This window comes from Myotis lucifugus, unplaced genomic scaffold (assembly GCF_000147115.1).
Source record: "Myotis lucifugus unplaced genomic scaffold, Myoluc2.0 scaffold_28, whole genome shotgun sequence".
In the NCBI taxonomy this organism is placed as follows: domain Eukaryota; kingdom Metazoa; phylum Chordata; class Mammalia; order Chiroptera; family Vespertilionidae; genus Myotis; species Myotis lucifugus.
The window spans coordinates 6,898,474-6,923,545 of NW_005871076.1; the positions used below are offsets into that span (position 1 = coordinate 6,898,474).

General features: G+C 40.5%; 1 protein-coding gene across 17 annotated transcripts; it reads left to right on the forward strand.

Annotated features, from left to right (window-relative positions):
• The first annotated feature begins 373 nt into the window (after positions 1–373).
• On the forward strand, positions 374–24,037 carry BRD8 (bromodomain containing 8). Of its 17 annotated transcripts, XM_023752133.1 has the most exons (23): positions 456–472; positions 1,648–1,744; positions 4,785–5,021; positions 8,239–8,308; positions 8,887–8,936; positions 9,149–9,271; positions 9,864–9,944; positions 10,368–10,432; positions 12,097–12,233; positions 12,766–12,984; positions 13,373–13,517; positions 14,367–14,576; positions 14,964–15,244; positions 15,588–16,040; positions 16,345–16,438; positions 16,638–16,684; positions 17,433–17,662; positions 18,034–18,126; positions 18,316–18,384; positions 18,771–18,948; positions 19,895–20,026; positions 22,002–22,046; positions 23,662–24,037. In XM_023752133.1, exons 6-23 carry the CDS (start codon positions 9,243–9,245, stop codon positions 23,719–23,721), a joined length of 2,568 nt encoding a protein of 855 aa, XP_023607901.1. In that variant the 5' UTR covers positions 456–472; positions 1,648–1,744; positions 4,785–5,021; positions 8,239–8,308; positions 8,887–8,936; positions 9,149–9,242; the 3' UTR covers positions 23,722–24,037. The 17 variants fall into 17 exon arrangements, 14 of the variants coding, with proteins under 14 accessions (XP_023607893.1, XP_023607894.1, XP_006086600.1 ...); XR_002828663.1 differs by lacking the exons at positions 4,785–5,021; positions 22,002–22,046 and adding an exon at positions 23,050–23,297 and having other exon boundaries at positions 374–472; XR_002828664.1 differs by lacking the exons at positions 4,785–5,021; positions 22,002–22,046 and adding an exon at positions 23,050–23,297 and having other exon boundaries at positions 374–472; positions 19,922–20,026.
• The last annotated feature ends 1,035 nt before the right edge of the window (positions 24,038–25,072 follow it).

A 25,072-nucleotide genomic window follows, 5' to 3' on the forward strand; every position in this document is an offset into this window, starting at 1 on the left:
GTTTTAAAGTACGCGCTGCCTTCGTCCGCCAATCAGATAGAGAAGCCTGCAGCTACCAATCAGCGCCAGGAAAGGGGGCGGGTAAAACTGGGAAACGGTTTGTTCCGGGTTGACCTTTCCTTTCTAATGTGCGTCCGGGTTACCAACTGTCGGAGTTTGGAGCCGAGTACCGTGGAATTCTTCCCGCTTAACACTTTTTCTTGAACCCTCAGCATTTATTTCCCACGAACGCTAAGGGAAATCCTGAGGTTTCAGCCCTCATCCTTTGTCCTTTAGCACGTTCCTTCTCAGGAGCGCAAAAGAGAGCTGGTTTAGGACGCTTGTGCGTCTTGGGGTAGGAGACTACATTTCCCAGGAGGCACGCGAACAAGCGCCCAAACTATTTCCCAGAGTTCCCCACGTTTCGGCCCTGCAAAGCGGTCTTCCCTCGGGGGTTGAAGACTTCGGGCCAAGATGGCGACAGGAACGGGCAGTAAGTGTCTGCGCTGTTTTTGCGTGGAAAGCTTTTGTAGAGCCGAGGCCAGGCACCGGGTTTCTGTCACACGCCTGGGGAGTAGGAGCAATGATTTGCCTGAGAGCGCAGAGTCTTCAGAGACTTTCGCTCGACGGCGTCGTGGAAGGCCAGTGTTTGGGGGTCGAAAAGTGTAGGGTCTTGTGTCTTAGGGCGGCCGCAGAGGTTTGAGAAGCAGCTCAGCAAATCCTTGCATGTTTGGGGACTGTGTGGAGTGAAAGATAAAGCTGCTCTAGAGACTCGGGCGTGCAGACGAAGACGTGTTGTGAGCCATACCGAGTGGCCGGCACCTCAAAGAGCCATTCACACTCCGACCAACGTTTGTGGGCCCTACTCTCCGTCACAGAGAAATGGGATAGTTTTAACCGGGAGCTTTTTCTGCCACTGGGGAAATTGCTTCTCTTGCACCTCAGCCATTTCCCTCTGTTTCGTGGACTGACAAGACCTTTTAGGCCCGACAACTCAAGGGGGGTGGGGGGTGGGGATTCTGAAAGCAGTAAACAAGTTTTTGCTTAGAAGGAGGCGGGGCAGTAAGGGGGTGGCTACTCGGAATCCTGGGAAATGAAATAAGTCCTGGCGCTCAAATTGGGATAAAGTATGTATTATTAAAACGGCTTTTTGGGAGAACTGCCTTATCTTAATCTGACATTGTTTTTTATTTTATTATTTATTTATTTATTTTTAATGTATTTCATTGATTTTTTTTACAGAGAGGAAGGGAGAGGGATAGAGTGTTAGAAACATCGATCTGCTGCCTCCTGCACACTCCCCACTGGGGATGTGCCCGCAACAAAGGTACATGCCCTTGACCGGAATCGAACCTGGGACCCTTGAGTCTGCAGGCCGACGCCCTATCCACTGAGCCAAACCGGCCGGGGCTATTTTATTTTTTTATAAAGCAGGGTAGTCATGAAGAAATTAAATATTTTGCCAGATACTCATTGCAATTCGCACGCAATGAATAGGTACCATCCACCCAGTGGTGATATTTTACTAGCCAGGTGAAAATCAAGATTTGGTGATAGAGCTCACTTTGTCCTTACAAGTTGGGATGTTTTGTGTTAGGCTTCTAGACCTCCGGTTGGGGCCAAGAACTAGTGCCTCAGTGGTTGCTTCTAAACTTTCTCTCCTTTCAGAACACAAGCTGTTGAGTAGTGGCCCCACAGAACCATGGTCCATCCGAGAGAAGCTGTGTTTAGCGTCTTCTGTCATGAGGAGTGGGGATCAAAATTGGTAAGGTATTTAGGATGTCTGGTTTCTTGGGTCTTAAAAATTCTTGGGTATTTTTTTTTTTTTTACATTAGTGGATTCCTGTAATTAGTCATACTGATCTGTAAGCAGTATCCTACATAATGAAAGGGTAATATGCAAATTGACCCTAACAGTCGGGAACAACTGGTCGCTATGATGCGCACTGACCACCAGAGGGCAGACGATTAACGTAGGAGCTGCCCCCTGGTGGTCAGTGCCTTCCAACAGGGGGAGCTCTGCTCAGCCACAAGCCGGGTAGTGGGAGTCTCCCGCCTCCTTGGTAGCTCTAAGGATGTCTGACTGCCAGCTTAGGCTCAATCCTGGGAGTGGGCCTAAGCCAGCAGGTGGACATCCCCCGAGAGGGTCCCAGACTGCAAGAGGGTGCAGGCTGGGCTGAGGGACCCCCCCCCCCCCCCCCCCGCCCCAGTGCACGAATTTTCATGCACCGGACCTCTATTCTATATATAAAAGCCTAAGCAAATGGTAGCTGTGATGCACACTGATCACCAGGGGACAGACATTCAACGCAGAAGCTGCCTCCAGTGATCAGTGCGCTCCCACAGTGGGAGTGCTGCTCAGCTGACCGAAGTGAGCCTCTCCCGCCTCAGTGCTACCGAGCTGCAGCTGCAGATGCAGCAGGGCTGGGATGAGTGGGAGTGGTGCCCTCCCGGCTCAGGGTTCTCCCTGGCCGCCTGCAGCTTCAAGCACTACTACATCCCTTGGCAGTCCGACATCCCCCAAGGGGGTCCCGGATTGCAAGAGGGCACAGGCCAGGCTGAGGGGACCCCACACCGGGCCTCTAGGTTTTTTTTATAACAGTTTTTTTAAGATAAAAATTACATACCATAAAATTAACCCAATGGATTCACAGAATTTGGATATTCCGAGTTGTGCAACTGTCAGTCACTGTATAATCTCTACCTCATCTAATCATTTACTTCTGTTCCTATGGATTGCTTATTCTGGATATTTCATATAAATGAAATAATAATTTGTGATCTTCTGTGACTGGATTTTTTTTTTTTTTTACTTAGCATAATACTTTCAAGGTTCTTATTGTATCATGTGTCAGTACTTTTTCTTTGTATGACTAAATAATGGTCTGTATGAGTATACCACATTTTGTTTATCCATTCATCAGTTGATGAGCATTTGTGTTGTTTTAAGTTGATGTTTAACTTTTTGAGGAACTGCAAAATTATATTTTTGATTTCAGAGAGGAAGGGAGAGAGATATAGAAACATCAATGATGAGAATCACTTATCGGCTGCTTCCTGCATGCCCCCCACTGGGGATCTGAGCCCACACTCCAGGCATGTGCCCTTGATTGGAATCGAACTCGGAACCCTTCAGTCCTCAGGCTGACACTCTATCCACTGAGCCAAACCAGCTAGGGCTACAAAATTACTTTTTTTAAACAGTGGCCCCAACATTTTATATTCTCACCAGCAATAAGTGAAGGCCGAAATTTCTCTATGTTCAACACTTTTAAAAAAAATGTCGTACTGATTTTTAGAGGGAGAGAAAAGGAGATGGATAAAGATAGCAACATCGATGAGAGAGAAACATCATAGATCAGCTACCCCCTGCACAGCCCCTTCTAGGGATCGAGTCTGAAACTGCGGCATGTTCCTGACCTGAAATCGAATCGGTGACCTCTTGGTGCATGGGTCAACAATTCAACCACTGAGCTGCACTGGCTGGGCTATATATATGGATTATATATATGGGCTATGTATATAAAAATGTGGGTTCATTTTTTGTTTGTCTTTTTTATTATAGCTGTACTAGTGGATATGCAGTGATATCTCATTGTGGTTTTGATTTGCATATCCCTAATGCCTAATGTTGAACACCTTTTCACATGCTTATTAGCCATTTGTATGTCTACTTTGGAGAAATGTCTGCTCAGATCCTTTGGATTACTTATATTTATTACTAACTTTTAAGAATTCTTTACCCTGGACACAAATCCTTGTCAGATAACTTCCAAATATTTCTCCTTTTTTGTGTATTGTCTTACATTCTTGATTGGTATTGTTGATAGCACAAAAGTTTTTCATTTTGATGTGTCCAATTTATGTATTCTTTTTCTTCTGTTGCTTGTGTTTTTGGTATCATAGCTAAGAAACCATTTATTTTTATGTTTTCTTTTAAGAACTTTATAGTTTTAGCTCTATACAATTAGGATCCATTTTGAGGTAATTTTATGTATGTTGTAAGGCAGGGGTCTCTTTTGCATGTAGATATCCACTCTCCTAACACCTAGTATTTGTTGAAAGACTATTCTTTCATTGAATTGTTTTGGCACTCCAATTTTTCTTTTTAAGTGTCAAATAGTAGGACTCTGGTTTCCAATCTTTTTTGCTACTAGGACATACACTTTTTCATTTTTAATGTTTCTCTTTTCCCCCCTTCTTTCCCTCAGGATCCAAGGCCATTTTAATTGTCTTAAGCCTTATAGTTTACTATACACATTTGTGTTTACATGGTATGTCTCTACTACTTTAACCATTCAGATGAGTTTACAAAAGCACTGTTATTGGTCACCTTTAGCATTTCTGCCACTTTATCTATTTTAAAAACAACTTTTCAAAGATGTAAATGGGGCCATAGCTGGTTTGGCTCAGTGGGTAGAGCGTTGGCCCTTGGAGTGAAGGGTTCGGGTTTGATTCTGGTCAAGGGTGGGTACCTGGTTTACAGGCTGGATCTCTGGCCCTGATCAGGGCACATTCAGGAGTCAACCAATCGGCGTGTCTCTCTCATATCAATGTCTGTTTCTCCCTGTCCCTTCCACTCTCAAAATCAATGGAAAAATGTCCTCAGGTGAGGATTAACAATCTGACAAAAATAATCAGTTCAATTTATATTTGAATTGAGTTATATTTAAGTTAAATCTGAGATTTGTCAAATTAGTGTGGTTCATTTTGTCTTGGGGTTTACCATTTACTTTGATGCAAGAACAGCTGCTACATAGAATATCTCACACCTTTTTAAAAAAATATGTTTTTATTAATTTCAGAGAAGGGAGAGAGAGAAATAGAAACATCAATGATGAGAGAGAATCATTGATCGGCTGCCTCCTACATGCCTTCTACTGGGGATTGAACCTGCAACCCGAACATGTGCCCTGACTGGGAATCAAACTATGATGAAGGGAAGGGCAGCGGGGCAGAGAAACATCCACAGCTCAGACACATCAATCAGTTGCCTTCCACACTCGCCCCAACTGGGACCAGGAATCAAACCTGCAATCCAGGTATGTGCCCTTGTCTGGGAATTGAACCCAAGACCCTATGGTGCTTGGGTCAACGCTCCAACCATTGAACCACACTGGCAAGGACTGAACTGATTTTTTTAAACCGCCAAATAAACTGGTTTGGAATACAGTCTAATCTGTATATTTCCTCACATTTTTATTAGAAAAATAGTGTGAAAACACTTTGAAATTTTAAATTGGTATTTATTTTTTGAGGAAGTACTAAGACATAAGGTTCAAAGTTCAAAATGGTACAGTGTCTTTATCCCATCACTGTACCTCAGTTCCCATGTTAGCAGTTTCTTGTGTGTTTCTTTAGCATTAATTTTGTATATATGAACAAAAATATATTTTCTTTCTCCTTTTTAAATATCTTTTTATTGATTTCAAAGAGAAGGAAGAAGGAGAGAGAGAAACAATGATGAGAGAGAATCACTGATTGGCTGCCTCTTGCACGCCCTTACTGGAGATGGAGCCCACAACTTGGGCATGTGCCCTGACCTGGAATCGAACTGTGAGCTCCTGGTTCATGGGTCGATGCTCAACCATTGAGCCATACCAGCTGGGCATATTATATCTTTTAGGTCTTTGTATAGCTGTATATCAGGATCTGTCTTTTTGCTGCTTTTTTTAACAGCTGCATGGTATTGTTTTGGGATATGTCATAAACTGGTACTGTCTTAATGGACACTTGCTAACAAATACAATCTTGCATAGTTATGTATAAGTTATATCTAAGATAAACAAAGTAAAATGATTGGATCAAAGAATATATGTTTATAAAATTTGACAAATATTTCAAATTGCTCTACTCAGAGATTGTTTCAATTTATACTCCCATTGATAATATATCAGAGTATCTGTTTTATATGCCCTGGTTCATATATTGTGTTTTTGATCTTTGACAATATTATAAAAGGTGAGAAATAGTTTTCCTATTTTCATTTGCATTTATTCTGTGATGAGTGAGGTTGAATATTTTCATGTGTTAAGGAGCCAATTTTATTTCCTTCTATAAACTGATTTTTCTATTTGATTACATCCTTTTAATTTGGGGGGCTCCTTATGTATTGGAGAGATTAATCATTTGAGGCATGAGATGCAGCTTTTTGTGCCATCTGACTTACTTACAGTGATATTTTTACCTTAAAACTTTTAAGCCCTCGACAGGTAGCTCAGTTGGTTAGAGCATGGTCCCAATATGCCACGGTTGTGGATCCCTGGTCAGGGCACATACATGAATCATCCAGTAAATGCCTAAATAATTGGAAAATCAAATCCATCTCTCTCTGTGTGTCTCTGTCTCTGTGTCTCTGTGTCTCTCTGCCCCCTCCCTCCCTCTCTAAAATCAATCAATAAAAATAAATAATTAAAATATTTTAAAAATGTGAGTTGTTAATAATTTTCTTTTGCAGCTCCTGGATTTTGTGTCATAAATAGAAAGTTCTTCTCTAGTCTGAAATATAAAATAATCTTACGATTTTTTCTAGTACTTTCATTGTTAAATTTTTTGAACATTTAAATCTTTGGTATATTTAGGACTTTTCTCAGTATAAGTTGTAAATTATGGATCAAATTTTATTTTTTGGTTATAGCTATCCATATAACAATGTTAAAATTAACTTTCCCTTTAAAAAGAGTTCTGTGATACTGTTATCCCAACATAAAATTTAAAAACTTTTTAAAGTTATGAAATATTTCAACCTCATAGAGAAGTATGGAGAATAATAAATCTAGATTGCCCATGTACTCAGTACCTGGACAGAACAAATCTTAATATACTTTTAAAAATATATTTTTATTGATTTAGAGAAAGAGGAAGGGAGAGAGAGAGAAACTTCAGTTGTCCTCCATATGTGCAATGATCTGGGCCTGAACCGGAAACCCAAGGCTGGGAATCCAACTGGCAACCTTTCTGTGCACAGGATGACACTCAATCAATTGAGCCACTCTGGCTGGGCCAAATCTTAATATTTTGTCATGTTTTCTTCTTAAAGAAATAGACAATTTGAAGCCCCTTTACACTTTTTTCTACACTTTTTCTTGATCTCATTCCAGTCTAACCCTTTTCATTTTTGCCTGTTTGTCTTTATACCTGCAACTTTTTAAAAGGCTGTATAATTCATAGCAGAAAATTGTCATCTTTTCTAGTTAATATTATTGTTATAAATATCCATATCACCACATATTTCATAGTTATATTTATGGACTGTTTAATTCATAGAGTTGAAGAGCCATATGGTAAACATCCTTTTGCAGGCATTTAGGAATAATCTATTCACAATTCTGATCAAGTCTACACCGTACTTCTTGGTGCTTGCTTATTTTGTCAAATTATTTTTTTTAATCCTCACCTGAGGATATTTTTTCCATTGATTTTTTAAAAATATATTTTTATTGATTTCAGAGCAGAAGGGAGAGAGAGAGAGAGAGGTAGAAACATCAATGATGAGAGAGAATCATTGATTGGCTGCCTCCTGCATGCCCCCAACCAGGAATCAAGGCTGCAACCCAGGCACGTGCTCTTAACCGTAATCGAACCTGGGACCCTTCAGTCTGCAGGCCGGCGTTCTATCCCCTGAGCCAAACCAGCCAGGGCTCCATTGATTTTTAGAGAGAGTGGAAGGAAGGAGGAGAGAGAGAGAAACATCGACATGAGAAAGACACATTGGTTACCTCCTACACGCACTCAATGGGGGCAGGGGAATGAACCTGCAACACAGGTACATGCCCTTGACTAGGAATCAAACCTGTGACCCTTCCATGCAAGGGCTGATGCTCTACCACTGAGCCATACCAGCCAGGGCTATTACATTATTTTCTTATATTACATTACTAGGAACTATATTTTTGGATCAAAAGAACATTTTTGGGTCTGTATTATATTATAAATTGCTTTTCAAAAGGCAGATCTTTCTAAGAAGCCAAAATCAACATAAAAACATTTCCCCAAATGAACAGAAATGATGCTTTATTAGGTTCTAATACCTTCACTTCACCCAGGAAATATATCACCTAGGAAAACTGTTTAGCAATCACTCCTTCTCAATGACTTTAAAGTCATGTCATTTTCCATAGTCACATATTACAGTATACCTCCCAGTGGCAGTTTTTTATTCCAGGGTTTGTACTCCAAACATTGAACTCTCAGTGTACTTCCCTCCCCCCCTTTTTTTTCTTCTGTTTGGTGTGTATTAAGGCTTTTCTCATTTTATAGGGTATCAGTTAGCAGAGCAATCAAGCCCTTTGCAGAACCTGGCCGCCCTCCAGACTGGTTCTCTCAAAAAGTAAGTTCCCAACCAAGTTTTAGAGCAGTCTCTGAGATGTAAAGTGGGTTCCCTGCCTTTTAATCACAAGGCTTTTATACCATGAGTAGGGAAAGTAGTTGAGAATACCTTTTCATTATCCGTTATTTGCTTATCCATGCATGTCAGTGTAGCATAACTGTTAAGAGCCCCTTTTCAAAAAAGAAAAAAATGTCTAAAAGTAAAAAAAAAAAAACACAAAAAAACTAAGACCCCAAGCTTGGGAATTAAATAGATCTGGGTTTAATATGACTCTACTTGAAAACTGGACAATGAGCTTCAGTTTTCTCATTTGCAAAGTAGCGATGAAAGTTGCTTCAGGATTGTTTTGAAGATTCAACTGAGGTAATACCTATAAAACATTTAGTACAGTGCCTTGCATATGGTAACTACTCAGTAGATAATAGCTATAAATATTGGCTATTAGGTTATCTTTTTATTTTGAACTGATTTGATGCTAAGTAATTTGCTCTCCTAGAAACATTCATGTCTCCCTTCTCTAAACTTTAGTTTATGTTGAAATTTTCCTGGCTTGCTCAACTTTCACTTTTTTTCCATAGCATTGTGCTTCTCAGTACTCTGAACTTCTAGAAACCACCGAGACCCCAAAGTGAGTACAAAACCAGGCACTCAAGCTAAATCTCTTTAGTGGAGAGTGTTTACTGAGGAAGTCTGGTTTATATCTATTTATATTACTGGGTGATAAAAGTATTGGAGAAGTTATCTGTGGTTAGGTGGTGGTGGAAAAGGCTCAAAGAAAGCAAATGGGAATGGGAACAGATGTTCTCTTATTCAAATGTGTATATGTTTTATTTTCCACAGACGGAAACGGGGTGAAAAAGGAGAAGTGGTGGAAACTGTTGAAGATGTCATTGTTCGGAAACTGACTGCTGAACGAGTTGAGGAACTAAAGAAAATGATAAAGGAAACCCAGGAAAAATATAGGTACTTATCAGAGAAATGCCAAATGATTGGGGAAGACAAAAGAGACTGACTTCTAATACTGGTTAGGATTTTTATTTATTTATTTGTTTGTTTGTTTATTTATTTATTTTTAACATTTTAATATATTTTTATGGATTTCCGAGAGGGAGAGAGAGAGAGAAACATCAATGATGAGAGAATCATTGATCGGCTGCCTCCTGCATACTCCCAACTGGAGATCGAGCCCACAACTGGGCATGTGCCCTTGACCAGAATCGAACCCAGGACCCTTCAGTCAACAGGCCAAGGCTCTATCCACTGAGCCAAACCAGCTAGGGCAGGATTTTTTTTTCTTCCTCTTCTTGATTTCAGAGAGAGGAAGAGAGAGGGAGAGAGAGAGAAACATTAGTGATAAGAGAGAATCATTAATCGGACACCTCTTGTACGCTGGGGGCCCACAGCCTGGGCATGTGGTCTGACTGGGAATCGAACTGTGACCTCCTGGTTTATGGATTGACGCTTAACCCCAGAGCCACACTGGCTGGGCTGGTCGGAATTTTTTAAGTAGCAGATTAAAAATCCCAAGTCTATCTACCTCTCTTTCTTCCTACAGACGACTGAAAAGAGATGCAGAACTAATTCAAGCCGGGCACATGGACAGCAGATTGGATGAGCTTTGCAATGACATTGCAATGTGGGTTATATTATATTATTATTATTCTTATACTTTTTTCTCTCTTTACCCCTTTTCTCCTTTAGTAATCTGGCTTATTTCCTCCTTCTGCCATTCCTTTAAGACTTGAGAGATTCTGGAAAGGGAGAGCTGCATAGTGGCCTGGCATTGGGAGGGGGGGAAGTGAGTTCTAGAAAGTAATGAGATGGAACATTTCGATGTGAGAACATAACTTAGTTCTAACTTAAAAGTGGCTTCAGTTTGTGTGGATGAAGAACCAGTAGTTAGGCAGTACACTCAAAATTTCCTGTTTTGCTGATAATAATTCCTTTTTAACCCTTTCATCCAGAAACTGCTAGCCTGGCAAATAATTTCCTTGTTAGGCACTGTGAACTGTGGAGGAGCTAGAGCTGGCTAGGATCTAACCTTTAATTTCCTCTTTAGGAAAAAGAAATTGGAGGAAGAGGAGGCTGAAGTAAAGAGGAAGGCTACGGATGCTGCATATCAAGGTAAGCTGAGCCTAGTGACTGTTTAGTGATTGACTATACAGTATTGCATGCTAAAAGCATTGAAAACTATTTTATAATGTAGAATCCACTGATTCCAATTTACCTGCATACTTTCCTTTGTCATCTCTTATCATAATAAAAACATCCCTTTGTTTCTTGGAAATAACTCTTAGAAAATTAGCTCTGCTCAAGTCTCACTAGATCTGTGTCCTTTTAGGATACAAAGGCATGAAAATAAAAACATTGAACATAATTAAGATTTTAGAAGTCAAAGGCCTATAAAAAGATTGAGAATAGCCCAGGCACTGGATATGGAGAGGAACTTAAGCATTTGTAATTCTAGGAATACATGCTCTGAGCTCATGAGGTCTTTCCTTGTTAAAAGCAGAATCTTTTTTTTTTTTAATGTTTTTATTGATTTCAGAGAGAGAAACATCAGTGATGAGAAAGAATCATCGATTGGCTGCCTCCTGCATGCCCCCTACTGGGGATTGAGCCCACAACCCTGGGTATGTGCCCCAACTGGGAATCAAACTGTGAGCTCCTGGTTCAGGAGTTAATACTCAGCCACTGAGCTGTACCAACCGGGCAAAAGCAGAATCTTAATAATAAGTTGTTAATGATATTGAGGGATGTTTAAACCACTTTCCTACTCCAAGGGTTTTTGGGATAATTGAATAGTTTAAATGTTTGCTTAATGTGCCCGGCCATTGAGGCTCAGTGGTGTTAAACATTGGACCCATGCACCAAAGGTCGCTCACCGGTTCAATTCTTGGTTAGGGCATGTGCCTGGGTTGTGTACTCGTTCCTCAGTGTGGGGCATGCAGTAGGCAGCCAATTGATCGATCAGTGTTTCTCTTTCACTGATATTTCTGTCTCTCTGTCTTTCTCCTTTCCTCTCTTTCTAAAATCAATAAAAACATTTAAAAAAATTTTTTTTTAGATAAAAAATTAAAAGGTGTTTGCTTAATGTAAGAATTTCTCTTGGGTAAGCTTTCTTGTTTCCCAGAGTGTTAAAGAAAGCCTTTTAAAAAATTTATTTTTAATTTAGCACTGCAGTTACTCAGAATAGGCCAAAAGAAAAAAAAAAAAGCAATTCCAGCCCTAACCGGTTTGGCACAGTGGATAGAGCACCGGCCTGCGGACTGAAGGGTCCCAGGTTCGATTCCAGTCAAGCGCATGTACCTGGGTTGCAGGCACATCTCCAGTAGGGGGTGTGCAGGAGGCAGCTGATTGTTTCTCTCTCATGGATGTTTCTACCTCTCTATCCCTCTGCCTTCCTCTCTGTAAAAAAATCAATAAATATAAAAAATCAATAAATATATTTTTTAAATTCCATGAGTTCTAGATTTCATGAAAGGACCACATATGGTACTATGTACATCGATTTGATATGCAAGTGCAATAAATATATACACATTTCTTCCTATCTGCTTTAAGTCATTCTAAAGTATCCATAGGTCAAGCTGAGATTTAGAAATGTGAAAAGGCCATAACAGTGAAAATGAAAATAACAGAAGCAACAAAGAAAGCTTTCTAATCCAAACTCAATGCTATTTTAGTAATGCAATATTTCTATTTTTCCTTTATTATATAATAGCCAAGTATGTCTAGTTTCATTTAGTTAATCTTGAAGACTTAGAAATTGTTCTTATATGTTCTAGCTCGTCAAGCAGTAAAAACACCCCCTCGGAGGTTACCCACTGTGATGGTTCGATCTCCTATAGATTCTGCCTCCCCAGGAAGTGATTATCCACTTGGGGACTTGACTGCAACCACTATGGAAGAGGCCACCTCTGGCGTGAGTATATTTCCATATGCAGGAATTAATCAGCAAAGGGGCAATAAGCCAGCAGAGAGCTGAGTGATGAGGAAATCACTTTTGGCCTGGAGGCAACTTCCTCTCTTGGTCTGAATGTCAAAGACTTACTTTACCTTGTTCTGTGCTCTAAGATAAGGATGGACCTAAAAACATTGAGGCTTTGACCTTTTGAGAGATAGGTAAAGGACTATATCAAGGAATTGTATTAGTCCTATGAAATTCCTGCTGAAATAAGGAACAGTTGTTTTGTAATATATAATATTGGTAGTGGGTAAGGAGTTTGTATAAAAGGTAGGTTGGGTGGAGTGATTGGGTCATTGTGGGTTTGAGTAGGTGTAAAAGAAACAATTGTGGGGAAGAAAGTTGTGGCTGAGAGCAGGAGGGTAGGGGGTTTCTGGGCAGTTCCACTCAGGACTAAAACAATAATAGTTAGACACACTAACCCACCCAGATTAATAGGGAACCTTTCAGAGTTTGAGAAGTCAGATAAAGGTTCTCTGTTGTCTCTTAGGTAACCCCTGGGACTTTGCCGAGTACCCCAGTCACCTCGTTTCCTGGGATTCCTGACACCCTTCCTCCAGGCTCTGCACCCTTAGAAGCCCCCATGACCCCAGTAACAGATGATTCACCCCAGAAAAAGATGCTTGGACAGAAAGCAACTCCACCCCCCTCCCCTCTGCTGTCAGAGCTCTTGAAGAAGGGCAGCCTCCTGCCTACTAGCCCCAGACTGGTATGGAGACTTCTGTGGGTGTTTGAGAGCTGTGGTGATTTAATATTTTGGAAGGGAGTGCCTGGGACCTAAAATATGACATGGAAAAAAAGATTTAAAAGAGAAAGAGATCTCCTAGTTAAATGTTAATTAATTAAAAAAACAAACAATCCAACACAGTAAGTTGATAGTGCTCTTGGATCCTGAGGTATTTGAAACCATAATTATTTTGGTTCTCTTCTCCAGAGAACTCTTGTTACAAAATTAGAGTTTCCCTTGGGTCTGAAATTACTCTCTTTGGATATTAACTTTTATTTTTGTAAAGTTTGGTCAACTGCTGGAGCTTTTTTGGGAAGTGGTAGTAAAGGAAAGCTTGAGTGTAGCCTTCACCTCTATTCTTCCCTGATAGGTCAATGAGAGTGAAATGGCTGTGGCTTCTGGCCACCTGAACAGTACAGGTGTCCTCCTGGAGGTAGGCGGGGTCCTTCCCATGATACATGGTGGGGATTTGCAGCAAACACCCAACACTGTTGCAGCCTCCCCTGCTGCCTCAGGTAAGTCATCACTTTTCCATATTTACTTTACTTTAGAGATATTGAACTTGGCATTGATAGTCCTTGGTTTCTAGTCTTTGTTACTAAGCAATTGTTAATCCTAGATTTAAAGTCCAATCTTGGAACTATTTACCTGTTAAATCCTGTAGTGTCCCAGATTTTAAATCTCATCTTCAAAATATTGATAGCCCTGGATGATCACAGCATAGATATTAATGAGAGGAATAGAGAAGTTAATAGTGAAGCTGCTTCTCTGAGGCTTGCAAATTAAGATACCTGAGTTTATAGAGTAGAGGATTGAGATTTGGATTCAGGGACCTGGACTTGAGTCTCAGGCCTACCACACTCTGATTTTGTGACCTTGGCTAAGTAACTTAACTCTTGAGCCTCAGTTTTCTCTTTTATTAATTGCAATGTTTATACTTCACAAAAATGTAGAGATAATTAAATGATGTAGAAAATGTAAGGCAAAAAAAAGCCCTTTGCAAAATACCAAACAAACATTAGATATTGGCATTTGATTTTGGGTGGTTTATGGCACACTTAACTTTAGCAGAAGTGACATTTATTCACACCAGTTTTTTGTTATGTTTAATTTTTTTCTGAGGAAAAATTACTACCCAATTTTCATATACATTGTGTGTTCTAGTGCTTTGGGTCATTCCTATCTTGGTATAAGATATTAAGTAAAGGTAGAGAAAGTAAAGATATAGTTAATGAGTTTGTTCAACAGGAATTGCTTTCATTCTTTGAGATTAAAAATTTTCTTGGTTGTGTCTTAAAGTGGCTATTGCTTCTTATTCATGTGCTTCTTTCTTACCTCATTTTGTGTACCTCTTTGTCTGTTAGGTGCTCCCACTCTTTCCCGGCTTTTAGAAGCTGGTCCTACACAGTTCACCACACCTCTTGCTTCCTTCACTACTGTTGCCAGTGAGCCTCCAGTTAAACTTGTGCCACCCCCTGTAGAGTCTGTGTCCCAGGCTACCATTGTCATGATGCCTGCGCTACCAGCACCATCCTCTGCTCCGGCTGTCTCCACTCCTGAGAGTGTAGCTCCAGGTGCGTCCCTGACCCACGCCCTGAGCAGCCGCTAGGTCCAAAATTTCAGTTAGAGAAAAGTGATCAAGAGCATCAGCTCTAATTCACATGCCTCTGTTCTGTTCCCCATGGACATTTGCCATCTTTATCCTTAAGAAAAACAAGAATGTGAGAAGAGGTGGGTGGGCTTTTAATGTGTTGGGGGAAAGGCCAAATGTACACATAAGAGTGGGCTTGAGAATATGTTCTCACTAAAACTGGGAGAAGAAAACATAGGCAGATGTAAGAACTTTTTCTGAGCTTTAGTGTATGGGTACTTGACATCTGTCTACATCCTTGATGTGATCTCCATGTGGTCGCTTGGTTCTAAATAAGCTTCTGAGATGCTTTTCTCTTCCTGTTATTCAGTGAGTCAGCCTGACACTTGTGTTCCCATGGAGGCTGTGGGGGATCCACATACTGTGACTGTTTCCATGGATAGCAGTGAAATCTCCATGATTATCAATTCTATCAAAGAAGAGTGTTTCCGATCAGGGGTAGCAGAGGCTTCTGGAGGATCAAAGGCTCCCAGCATAGATGGGAAGGAAGATTTAGATCTGGCTGAGAAGATGGATATTGCTGTGTCTTACACGGGTGAAGAGCTCGACTTTGAGACCGTTGGAGACATCATTGCTATCATTGAGGACAAGGTAACTATTCAGCAACACCCAAAAGAATCTCTCGTGGGTCCTACATAGGCTTCTCTCCTCAGCCTCTCCTTGCTTCTCATAGTAACAATTACATAAACAATTTTCCTGCTCTGCCCACCTCCATCTCTGTAGTCCCAAAGCCCTTTGGTGCCGACGTACTAGTTATCTCCCCAGCCATCCGTATGTTACTGGTTTGCACAGGACAGATGCCTGTCCATTGATTGCTTCTACTACATGGAGAAAATGGAGAGAGAAACTGCAGATTAGGCCATCTCATTCGGTGCTAACAGAATTGAGGTAATTGAGCTTCTGCGACTTCAGCAGTGTATGTTTTGTGGGACAGGTAGATGATCATCCTGAAGTGCTGGATGTGGCAGCAGTGGAAGCAGCGTTGTCGTTCTGTGAAGATAATGATGATCCTCGGTCTCTGCCTGGCCCCTGGGAGCACCCTATGCAGCAGGAACGGGACAAGCCAGTGCCTCTTTCTGCACCAGAATTGACAGTCAAGCAAGAGAGGCTGGACTTTGAGGAATCAGAAAACAAAGGAATCCATGAACTGGTAGACATCAGAGAACCTGGTGTTGAGATCAAAATGGAACCTACAGAACCAGAGCAAGGCATTTCAGGGGCTGAAATAGTCACTGGGGTTGCTCCAGCCACATGTATGGAGCCACCAGAACTCAGGAATCAGGACTTAGATGAGGAACCCAGAAGTACTGCAGCTGGAGAGATTGCTGAAGTAGATGTTGCCAGTGGGAAAGGCGATGAGACTCCACTTACAACTGTGAAGACAGAGGTATTTACAATAAGGGTCTGGGAGGATGAAGGGTTATACCTTAGGTAAGAAGTGAAAGTTTAGGCCTCTGGTTTTTTGTTGCATTCCTGAGTTTTGACATGTTTGATGTGTCTAAAGCGTATGGGTGTGATGAGTGCTATACATATATATACTTAACCTATATCTGTTAAAGAATATAATAGAATCTAATTACATGGATAGGACTTGGAATTACTTATATAGTCACATTATCATTGAAGAATAAAATTGTGTAAGCTGTAATGATTTACCAGTACTTAGGGTGTTTGTTCTTTTTGGTCTTTAGGCATCCCCTGAAAGCATGCTATCTCCATCACATGGCTCAAATCCCATGGAAGATCCTTTAGAGGCAGAAACTCAGCACAAATTTGAAATGTCAGGTAAATAATAAGGCTAGGAAATCTGTATTCTGTAACTAACTTGGAATCATTTGCTTTGGCTTCTGAGGGATTGTGGGTTGTGGGCAAGTAGAGGAGATAGAATAGGTCAGCATGCAAAGGAGAGCTGCAGGGGATTATTGTCCATAGAAAGGGGAAATCTAAGGTGGAAAACTTCAGGTAGTCTTTCTCTCCTCTGCAGACTCATTGAAAGAAGAATCAGGGACTATTTTTGGAAGCCAGATAAAGGTATTTCAGACTTTTCTTTATTCCTCTTGGTGTGTGACTAGATTTCCCTATAGCACTACCTTTTTAACGAATTTCAGTAAACTCCCATCCTTATTCTCTGAGATGAGACTGGTTTAGGAGTTGCATGGGGAAGAGCTGCAGTGGACAGTTAGGTGTAGTGGGAATATTATGGCAACATGTGCTTCCCATCTGAAAATTTGTGAATATCATACAGACCTTTCTTTGCATATAATGCACAAAGAAGCTTTGATATATTCAAAGAGATACATCAAATGAATAGGGATACTAGAGACAGGGAGAACATATAAGAAATTAGATTATTAGTTATACTATTCAGAGGAAATCATCCTAAGTTTTCTTTTTAGAATTACTAAAGTAGTAGTAACAAATAGATTCAAAGCGATGTGAGCTTGCTCCATCAGATAAGACACAAAATAAAAGCTATTTTTGATAACTTTGTACCCAGGGTCAGAGTTCCTCTCAAGAGCAAGGGGAAAGAAGGAACGCCTCTTAGCTTAGTCTTAAGTAAGTAGCTTTTTTTGTTTCTTCCTTTTAAAAAGATCCTGGCTTTGTTCAGGTTCTAAATTACTTGATCACTCAGTGTCTGTAAGTGGATGGTAGGATAAGCGGTAGAGGGCTCAGTCAGGAAACAATGTGAGGTCATTTTCTAGAACTGATCTAACCCAAAAGGCAGATTATGTTTAATGACGCTTTGCATAATGACTTTGCTTGCATTTGATAACTGGAGCACACTGTATCTAAGGATGCCCCAGGTGAGGATGAGGAGGAAGATGGAGTCAGTGAAGCAGCCAGTCTAGAGGAGCCTAAGGAAGAAGATCAAGGAGAAGGCTATTTGTCAGAAATGGATAACGAACCCCCTGTGAGCGAGAGTGATGATGGCTTTAGTATACACAATGCTACTCTGCAGTCCCACACACTGGCAGACTCCATCCCCAGCAGCCCTGCTTCTTCTCAGTTGTGAGTATCTAAGATTCTTCCTTTGAGGTCAAGGCAGTGAAGGTGAGAAGTAGGAGAGGATCTTTTCTTTAATCTTACTTTTTCATCTTCCCTTTCTTGGCCTGGAACAAATACAGGCATACCTCGGAGATACTGCGGTTTTGGTTCCAGACCACCACAATAAACTGAGTATCACAATAAAGCGAGTCATAATCTTTTTGCTGGTGGAGGGTTTTGCCTTCAATTTGTAAAAAATGTAACATCTGTGAAGCTCAGTAAAGCAAAGCGCAATAAAATAAGGTATGCCTGTAGTTGACAAGAAATAATTAGGACTTTTTTTTTTTAAAACTTATGCCTAGTGAAACTTCTGTATTTTTTTATTTTTATTTTAGCTCTGTCTGTAGTGAGGATCAGGAAGCTATTCAAGCACAAAAAATCTGGAAGAAAGCCATCATGCTTGTATGGAGAGCTGCAGCTAATCATAGGTGAGTAGGGACTTTACCAGTTAGTAGGAACATTTTCTCCTCATTGTTGGTGACTAGAAAAAAATTTGAGTAGGCTTATTTGGGGCTGGAAGCATTGGCTCTTAACAACTTTCAGCCACTTTGGTCAAGTTCTCTCACCTCTGCTTCTGGAGGATAAGCCAGTAATTGCATCTTACTCTCTTTGGACAGATATGCCAATGTATTTCTGCAGCCTGTTACAGATGACATAGCACCTGGCTACCACAGCATTGTGCAGAGGTAAGCCATAATCAATTCAGCATGCCAACTTCCCTGGATTGTAAGTTGTCCAGTCTTAGTGGATTTTTGCTTTAGACAGTAAGTTTAAAGCAAATGTTTTTGATGTGAGTAAAGATGACCAACTGCTAAACTGATTATTTCAGCAGCTGGGTCACTAATGATAGTCTAAAAGAATTAACCCCTTTTATTTCCTTTCTCAATACTTGTTATACAGGCTGACTTTGGTTTTTGGGTTCAGTGCATGTTTCAGGGTGAGGGTTTAGTGTTCAAGTCCTGGCAGCTGGGATTAGCAGGATGTGTGAGAAGATCTATATGGTAATAATATATTCAGGGATCCAGTTGAGTCCTCTTCCCCTCTCCTAGATTTACCTGTTGTTCTTTTTCAGGCCAATGGATTTGTCAACTATTAAGAAAAACATTGAAAATGGACTGATCCGCAGCACAGCTGAATTTCAGCGTGACATTATGTTGATGTTCCAGAATGCTGTAATGTATAATAGCTCGGATCATGATGTCTATCACATGGCAGTAGAGATGCAGCGAGATGTTTTGGAGCAGATCCAGGTACTTTGAGGATCCTCAGTTTTTTAGCATGGATGAAATGATAATACTCAAGGGAATGATTCACACTGATGTCAGGAAAGGGGTGGCTTTTACTTGGAATAGCCATCAGGCAGAAACACAGGAAAATGAAATTTTATTCTTGTTGGATTCATGTTAGGTTTTTAAAAAATACATATTTTTATTTTCAGAGTGGAAAGGAGAGGGAGAGATAGATAGATAGATAGATAGATACATACATACATACATATATACATCAGTGATGAGAGAGAATCATTGATCAGCTGCCTCCTGCACGCCCCACACTGGGGATCGAGTCCACAACCTTAGGCATATGCCCTGAACAGGAATCAAACCGTGACCTAGTTCATAGGTTGATGTTCAACCACTGAGCCCTGTCTGCCGTGCTCATGTTAGTTTTTTCATGTTGGTTTGGTAAATGAGTTGTGAGAGAATAGTCTTCTTTCTTAGGCAAATTTCCTGAAATTTTAAAATAAAATTCTTATAAAATGATGAGTGTATATTTTGTATTACATTAAGTATAAGTATAGTAGACAGTCAATAAATAGTTCATTCTTTTTCATCACAGATAACTTATTTCTAACCTATAATTGCATTGCCAGGCACCCTTTGGAATATTGAACTTGAAGGGATGTGGTCTATCTCTGCAGAGTCTGCCAAATTACTTAAATTACTTGGTGATCTTTGGTTCATCTAGTTTTATTCTTTCTTAGAGAATAGAAATTTTGATCCTGTGTTATAGCAAAAAAAAAAAAAAAAAGTTAGAGCCATTTGGCATTTTTAGATTCTTGAAAATGTACAACAAAAATTAAAAGTGATCTAAATTTCTAGAAGTATTTGAATGCTGATTGCAAAAGGGTACTATATGAAGTTCTATTTACAAAGCCTAAGGTGTCTTTAATTCTTCCCTACTGGATCTGGTCTCTAGGGCCAACTGTGTTTCTTCTCCCTACAGCAATTCCTGGCCACACAGTTGATTATGCAAACATCTGAGTCTGGGATCAGTGCTAAAAGTCTTCGAGGAAGAGATTCTACCCGCAAACAGGATGCTTCAGAGAAGGTGAGGAGACCAAGAAAGAGCCTTTTTGCCATTGTTCCAGTGCTAGAAGTCTGAAGCATCAAAAGAACTTTGTTACGGCTTGGTATTGTTGGGCTTCTATATTCCAATGGTGTACGTACTAGGTGTACCAGTTAATAATGCGGATTTTTTTCCATAGATGGAGTTACACATATGTTGATATTTATGCTGTTTTGTTGTATTGGCAGCAAGCTTCAAAACTTCATATGTCAAATTTGCTGAAGGTGTTAACATCATTGATATTTTTACACTTAAAAATGTTGAATTTCGTGCCAAAAAAAGAGCATTTGTGGAAGTTTTAATTCATTACTTTATTTTGAAGAAAAGTGCTCCTGAAAGTTACCGTATACTTCAGGAAGCTTATGGTGAACATGCTCCATCTCAAGATAACTTGTGAACGCTGGTTTAAACGCTTTAAAAGGGATGATTTTGATGTGAAAGACAAAGAACGTCCAGGTCAACCGAAAAAGTTTGAAGACTAACAATTACAAGCTTTATTGGATGAAGATGCGTGTCAAACTCAAAAACAACTTGCACACAGATTAAACATTGCTTAGCAAACAATTGCCAATCGTTTACAAGCAATGGGAAAGATTTTAAAGGAAGGAAAATGGGTGCCACATCAATTGAAGGAAAGACAAATGGAAAACCGAAAAGTCATCAGTAAAATGTTGCTTCAGCGGCACGAAAGAAAGTCTTTTTTGCATCGAATTGTGACTGGCGATGAAAAGTGGATTTATTTTGAGAATCCCAAGTGCACAAAATCATGGGTTGATCCAGGTCAACCAACAACATCGACTGCAAGTCCAAATCACTTCGGAAAGACGACAATGCTCTGTGTTGGGTGGGATCAGGAAGGTGTGGTGTATTATGAGCTTTTAAAACCAGGTGAAACCGTTAATACTGATCGCTACCAACAACAAATAATAAATTTGAACCACGCTTTGATCGTGAAACGACCAGAATGTGCCAGAAGACACGGCAAAGTAATTTTGCTTCATGATAACGCACCATCACACACTTCAAAACCAGTTAAAGACACCAAAACCAGTTAAAGACACGTTAAAAGATCTTGCCTGGGAAGTATTAACCCACCCGCCGTCTTCACCAGACTTTGCTCCTTCACATTACCACTTGTTCCAATCAATGGCACGTGCACTTTCTGAGCAGCACTTCAAAACGTACGAAGAAGTGGAAAATTGGGTCTCTGAATGGTTTGCCTCAAAACAAGAAAAGTTTTATTGGGACAGTATCCACAAATTACCTGAAAGATGGGGGAAATGTGTAGCTAGTGATGGACATTACTTTGAATAAAGCACTTTTAAAAAATATATCTTTATTGATTTCAGAGAGGAAGGGAGAGGGGGAGAGAGAGGAATATCAATGATAAGAGAGAATCATTGATGGGCTGCCCCCTGCACGTCCCCCACTGGGGATCAAACCTGCAAACTGGGCATGTGCCCTTGGCCAGAATCGAACCCAGGACCCTTCAGTCCACAGGCCCATGCTCTATCCACTGAGCCAAGCCAGCAAGGGCTGAATAAAGCACTTTTGATGTTTCTCTTGAAATTACCGTGTTTTCTTTGATTACAAAATCCGCATTATTAACCGGTACACCTAGTACAGATTTTAGAATGTTGGTCATTTGCTTCCATCCAAACAGAAGAAACCTTCTGTGACTGGAAGGCTGGCCCAGTCACCTGGGAGAAATTGTGAGCTGAGTGAGCAAATTACTAATTCTTCTAAGAGTGCTCGCAGGGTGGAGTAAATGACTTGGCTTGTAACAAGTTCCAGAGGCATAATGGCCAGATTGCTTTTGGATCTCTTTCCTCTTGTTCTTGAGTTTTTAAGTTTTGTCTGTGTGTGTGTGGTGCTTGTGTCTCTGTCCTGAGGTTTGGGGTGCTTATGGCTGAGAGTTTCTGTGGAACCTGATCAGTGTTTGTTTGTCCTCTAACAGGACAGTGTCCCCATGGGCTCTCCTGCCTTCCTTCTCTCTCTCTTTGTAAGTATTGAATGGCTGCAAGGGGTGGTGTTGCCACAAAGATTCTCTGCTCCCGCTGGGGGTGGGTGGCAGAGGGAAAGCCAACATGCAGACTGTAGCAATGTGTTGAACTTCTGTTTATTCAGGTCATTGAATAAGAATCTGTCTCTTCTGCATTCCTGTCTTTCTGCATGTGTGTGTGTGTGGGCTGGGTAGGGACTTTTTATGAGTTCACTGGGCTGGAATGAGGTATTGGTAAGGATCTAAGATGTACCGCTCCTCATTTCCTGACTCCACCTTTTGCCAATTCTTTTCTTACAAATAGAAAATTATTCAGAGCAGCAGCTGCTAGCTGGCTTTTGAAAAGTGTTCCTCATACTAGATACTCAACACACAGTTTTTATATTTTCCCCTAATATTAAGTTGCAAGACTGATGTCTGATACATAAACATTCAGTAAAATATAAGATAAAGATCTCGGTAACAATGACCACTGCAGAGAATAGTGGCTGGTGCAAATAGTGATAAGCTTAGGAAAGCTAGCCTAAAGACTTTAATTCCTTTCTCCATGAATTGGAGACCCTCTGACTGTTACTCATTTTGGGGCGCTGAGACATGATATAATGGAAAGGGCATTAGGCTAGATAGAAAAACCACATGATCTTAAATTGACTGGATTATTTCTTGGAGCCTTGTTTTCCTCATCTGTCTGCTGGAGCTAATATAATGATGTACCTGTCCAGCCTACCTCACAGGGATGTTGTGAGGATAAAATGAGATAAGAGGTATGGAACTGGCTTGAAAAAAATTAAAGTGTTATACAAATACAAGATGGTATTTTTATTTTTACTGTTGCTTCATAGGCAACTTGTGTTGGTGAGCTCTAAATATTGAGTCCTTTAATGTTAGAAATGTTAAAATGGCCTGGCCAAGCAAAAGTGTTCGTTCATCTTGCCTACAGGCCTCAGCCTGTACCACAGACAGAACACTATAATCTCCGTTCTTTTTTATTGGCCTGCAACAGTGACTGGATCCCCAAGCAATTGGCTGGCTGTTACAAGGCTGGTTAATAGGATCTTTTATCTATGGAAGACAGCAATGTATTGCACAAGAGGAAGGATCTGGGCTGCAGGGAGAGAGCAGCAGATGGAAAGAAGCCTTCTGATTGTCCTGATCTCATGGAAAACAACTGTCAGGAGGTGCTAGGGAACTAGTGCCAGGGTCAGTCTGCAGGAAAGGCCTTTCTTTAGGGACCAACAAACAGCTGGACAGGTATGTTAGCTAAGAATCTCACTATCCACTGCCCTTTCTGACTCTCCCACCTTTTACTCTTTCTGTTCCTTTGCACATAATTTGGGGGCTGCGGAGGGATGACAAATAGTCATTTTGTGGGCCCCAGATGAACTCCAGCAACCTCTGGTGGGCAGGAGCAAGATACTCTATACTATACATTCTCTTACGAACTACTACCAGGTGATTTTTACCACACACTATGGGAAGACCTATATCCCCCTCATTTCCTGGATTTTTCTGCTGATTCCCCTCTCCCCTAAGAAATCAAATCCCCAGCATTCTTGTTCTCTTATTTTTTAACCAACTCATTCATGCTCCCTTTCTTTGTCTGCCTGTCATTTAGGATGGTGGCACCAGGGGTCGCCGCTGTGCCATTGAAGCAGATATGAAGATGAAAAAGTGAAGTCTCAGAGTACCCTCATTGAGCTGAACCCGAAAAAGAAATAAACAAGTTAAAGTGTGGGCTTGTGGGCCCAGTTCCAGAATTGGGAGTTAACAGAAGAGGAGGCTCCTGGGCCATGTGACATGATCTGGGAAAATCTCAGAGAGTTGGAGTAGCATAATTGCCTGTTTTAGGGCAAAAATCATGGGCTGTGTTAATGTCCTAATGTGTAACTAACAGATTGTAGCTAATTTGTACTGTCTTGTGAAGTGTACAGACTTTAAAAAAAAAAATCTGTGAAGTGTTTGTGTTCACAATAAACTCTGAAAGAAAACTCGTCTGGTGTGTTCTGTGTGTGTGTATGAAACCTGTGATTTCTTCTGCATGATAACTGTTTTGTCATTTGTTAGAGAGGGAAAGTGGTCTTATAAAATGAATTATTCTGTTACAACTCAGAGAAGGTAAATAACCAAGATTTAACTTGTAATTAATGTTTTAAAGCAGCGGTCGCCAATCGCACCTCACGGACCACCAGTGGTCTGGAGACCACCAGTTGGTGACCACTGCTCCAGAGGTTTCTTAAATCAGCGGTCGCCAACCTTTTGGACCTCGAGGACCATTGGTTGGCGACTGCTGTTTTAAAGTGTTGCGTTGTGCAGTAAGGACTCTTATTCAGCTTTTCTTGAATATTTGGAAAAACTTAAAGGGTTTAAAAGTTTTGTTCATGTCATTGCCCTAGATTTGAGCATGGATATATTGGTAGTGCTGACCTTTATTTCATTTATTTATACATAATACTATGCAGATAGTATTTCTAGGATAGTATATTACTGTTTCCTTATCAATTTCTATGTGTGGAGCTCTTACGTGTTTTAGGATTCATAACATTGCTATTTGAAGGCTAAACTGAGTTTGAGTTATCAAATTTATTTATCACTTGAGTTTATTCTAACTTCTCTTACTACATAAGAATTAACTCCATGGAAACTAGTCATGAGCCTTTTATTATAAAGAGATGGAGATTAATAGGGTATTGCCTCGTACTTTGAGCCTTCTTGATAAAGATGGGTTTAAGAAAGATGATTAGGCCCTAGCCAGTTTGGCTCAGTGGATAGAGCATCAGCCCAAGGACTGAAAGGTCCCAGGTTCATTCCAGTCAAGGGCATGTACCTTGGTTACAGGCTTGATCCCTTGCCCCAGTCAAAGCTTGTGCTGGAGGCAACCAATTGATGTGTTTCTCTCACTTCCATGTTTCTCTCTGTCCCCCTCCCTTCCACTCTTTCTAAAAATCAATGGAGGATTAACAACAAAAAGATGATTAGAAGTCAAATCATATATATATATATATATATATATGTGTGTGTGTGTGTGT

Bases quoted from the DNA above. Each gene is read 5' to 3' on its own strand.
- BRD8 (XM_023752125.1), top strand. The intron at 8,309-8,886 runs GTAAGTTCCCAA...TTTTTTCCATAG, and splicing joins CAGACTGGTTCTCTCAAAAA to CATTGTGCTTCTCAGTACTC. The intron at 12,985-13,372 runs GTATGGAGACTT...CTTCCCTGATAG, and splicing joins TGCCTACTAGCCCCAGACTG to GTCAATGAGAGTGAAATGGC.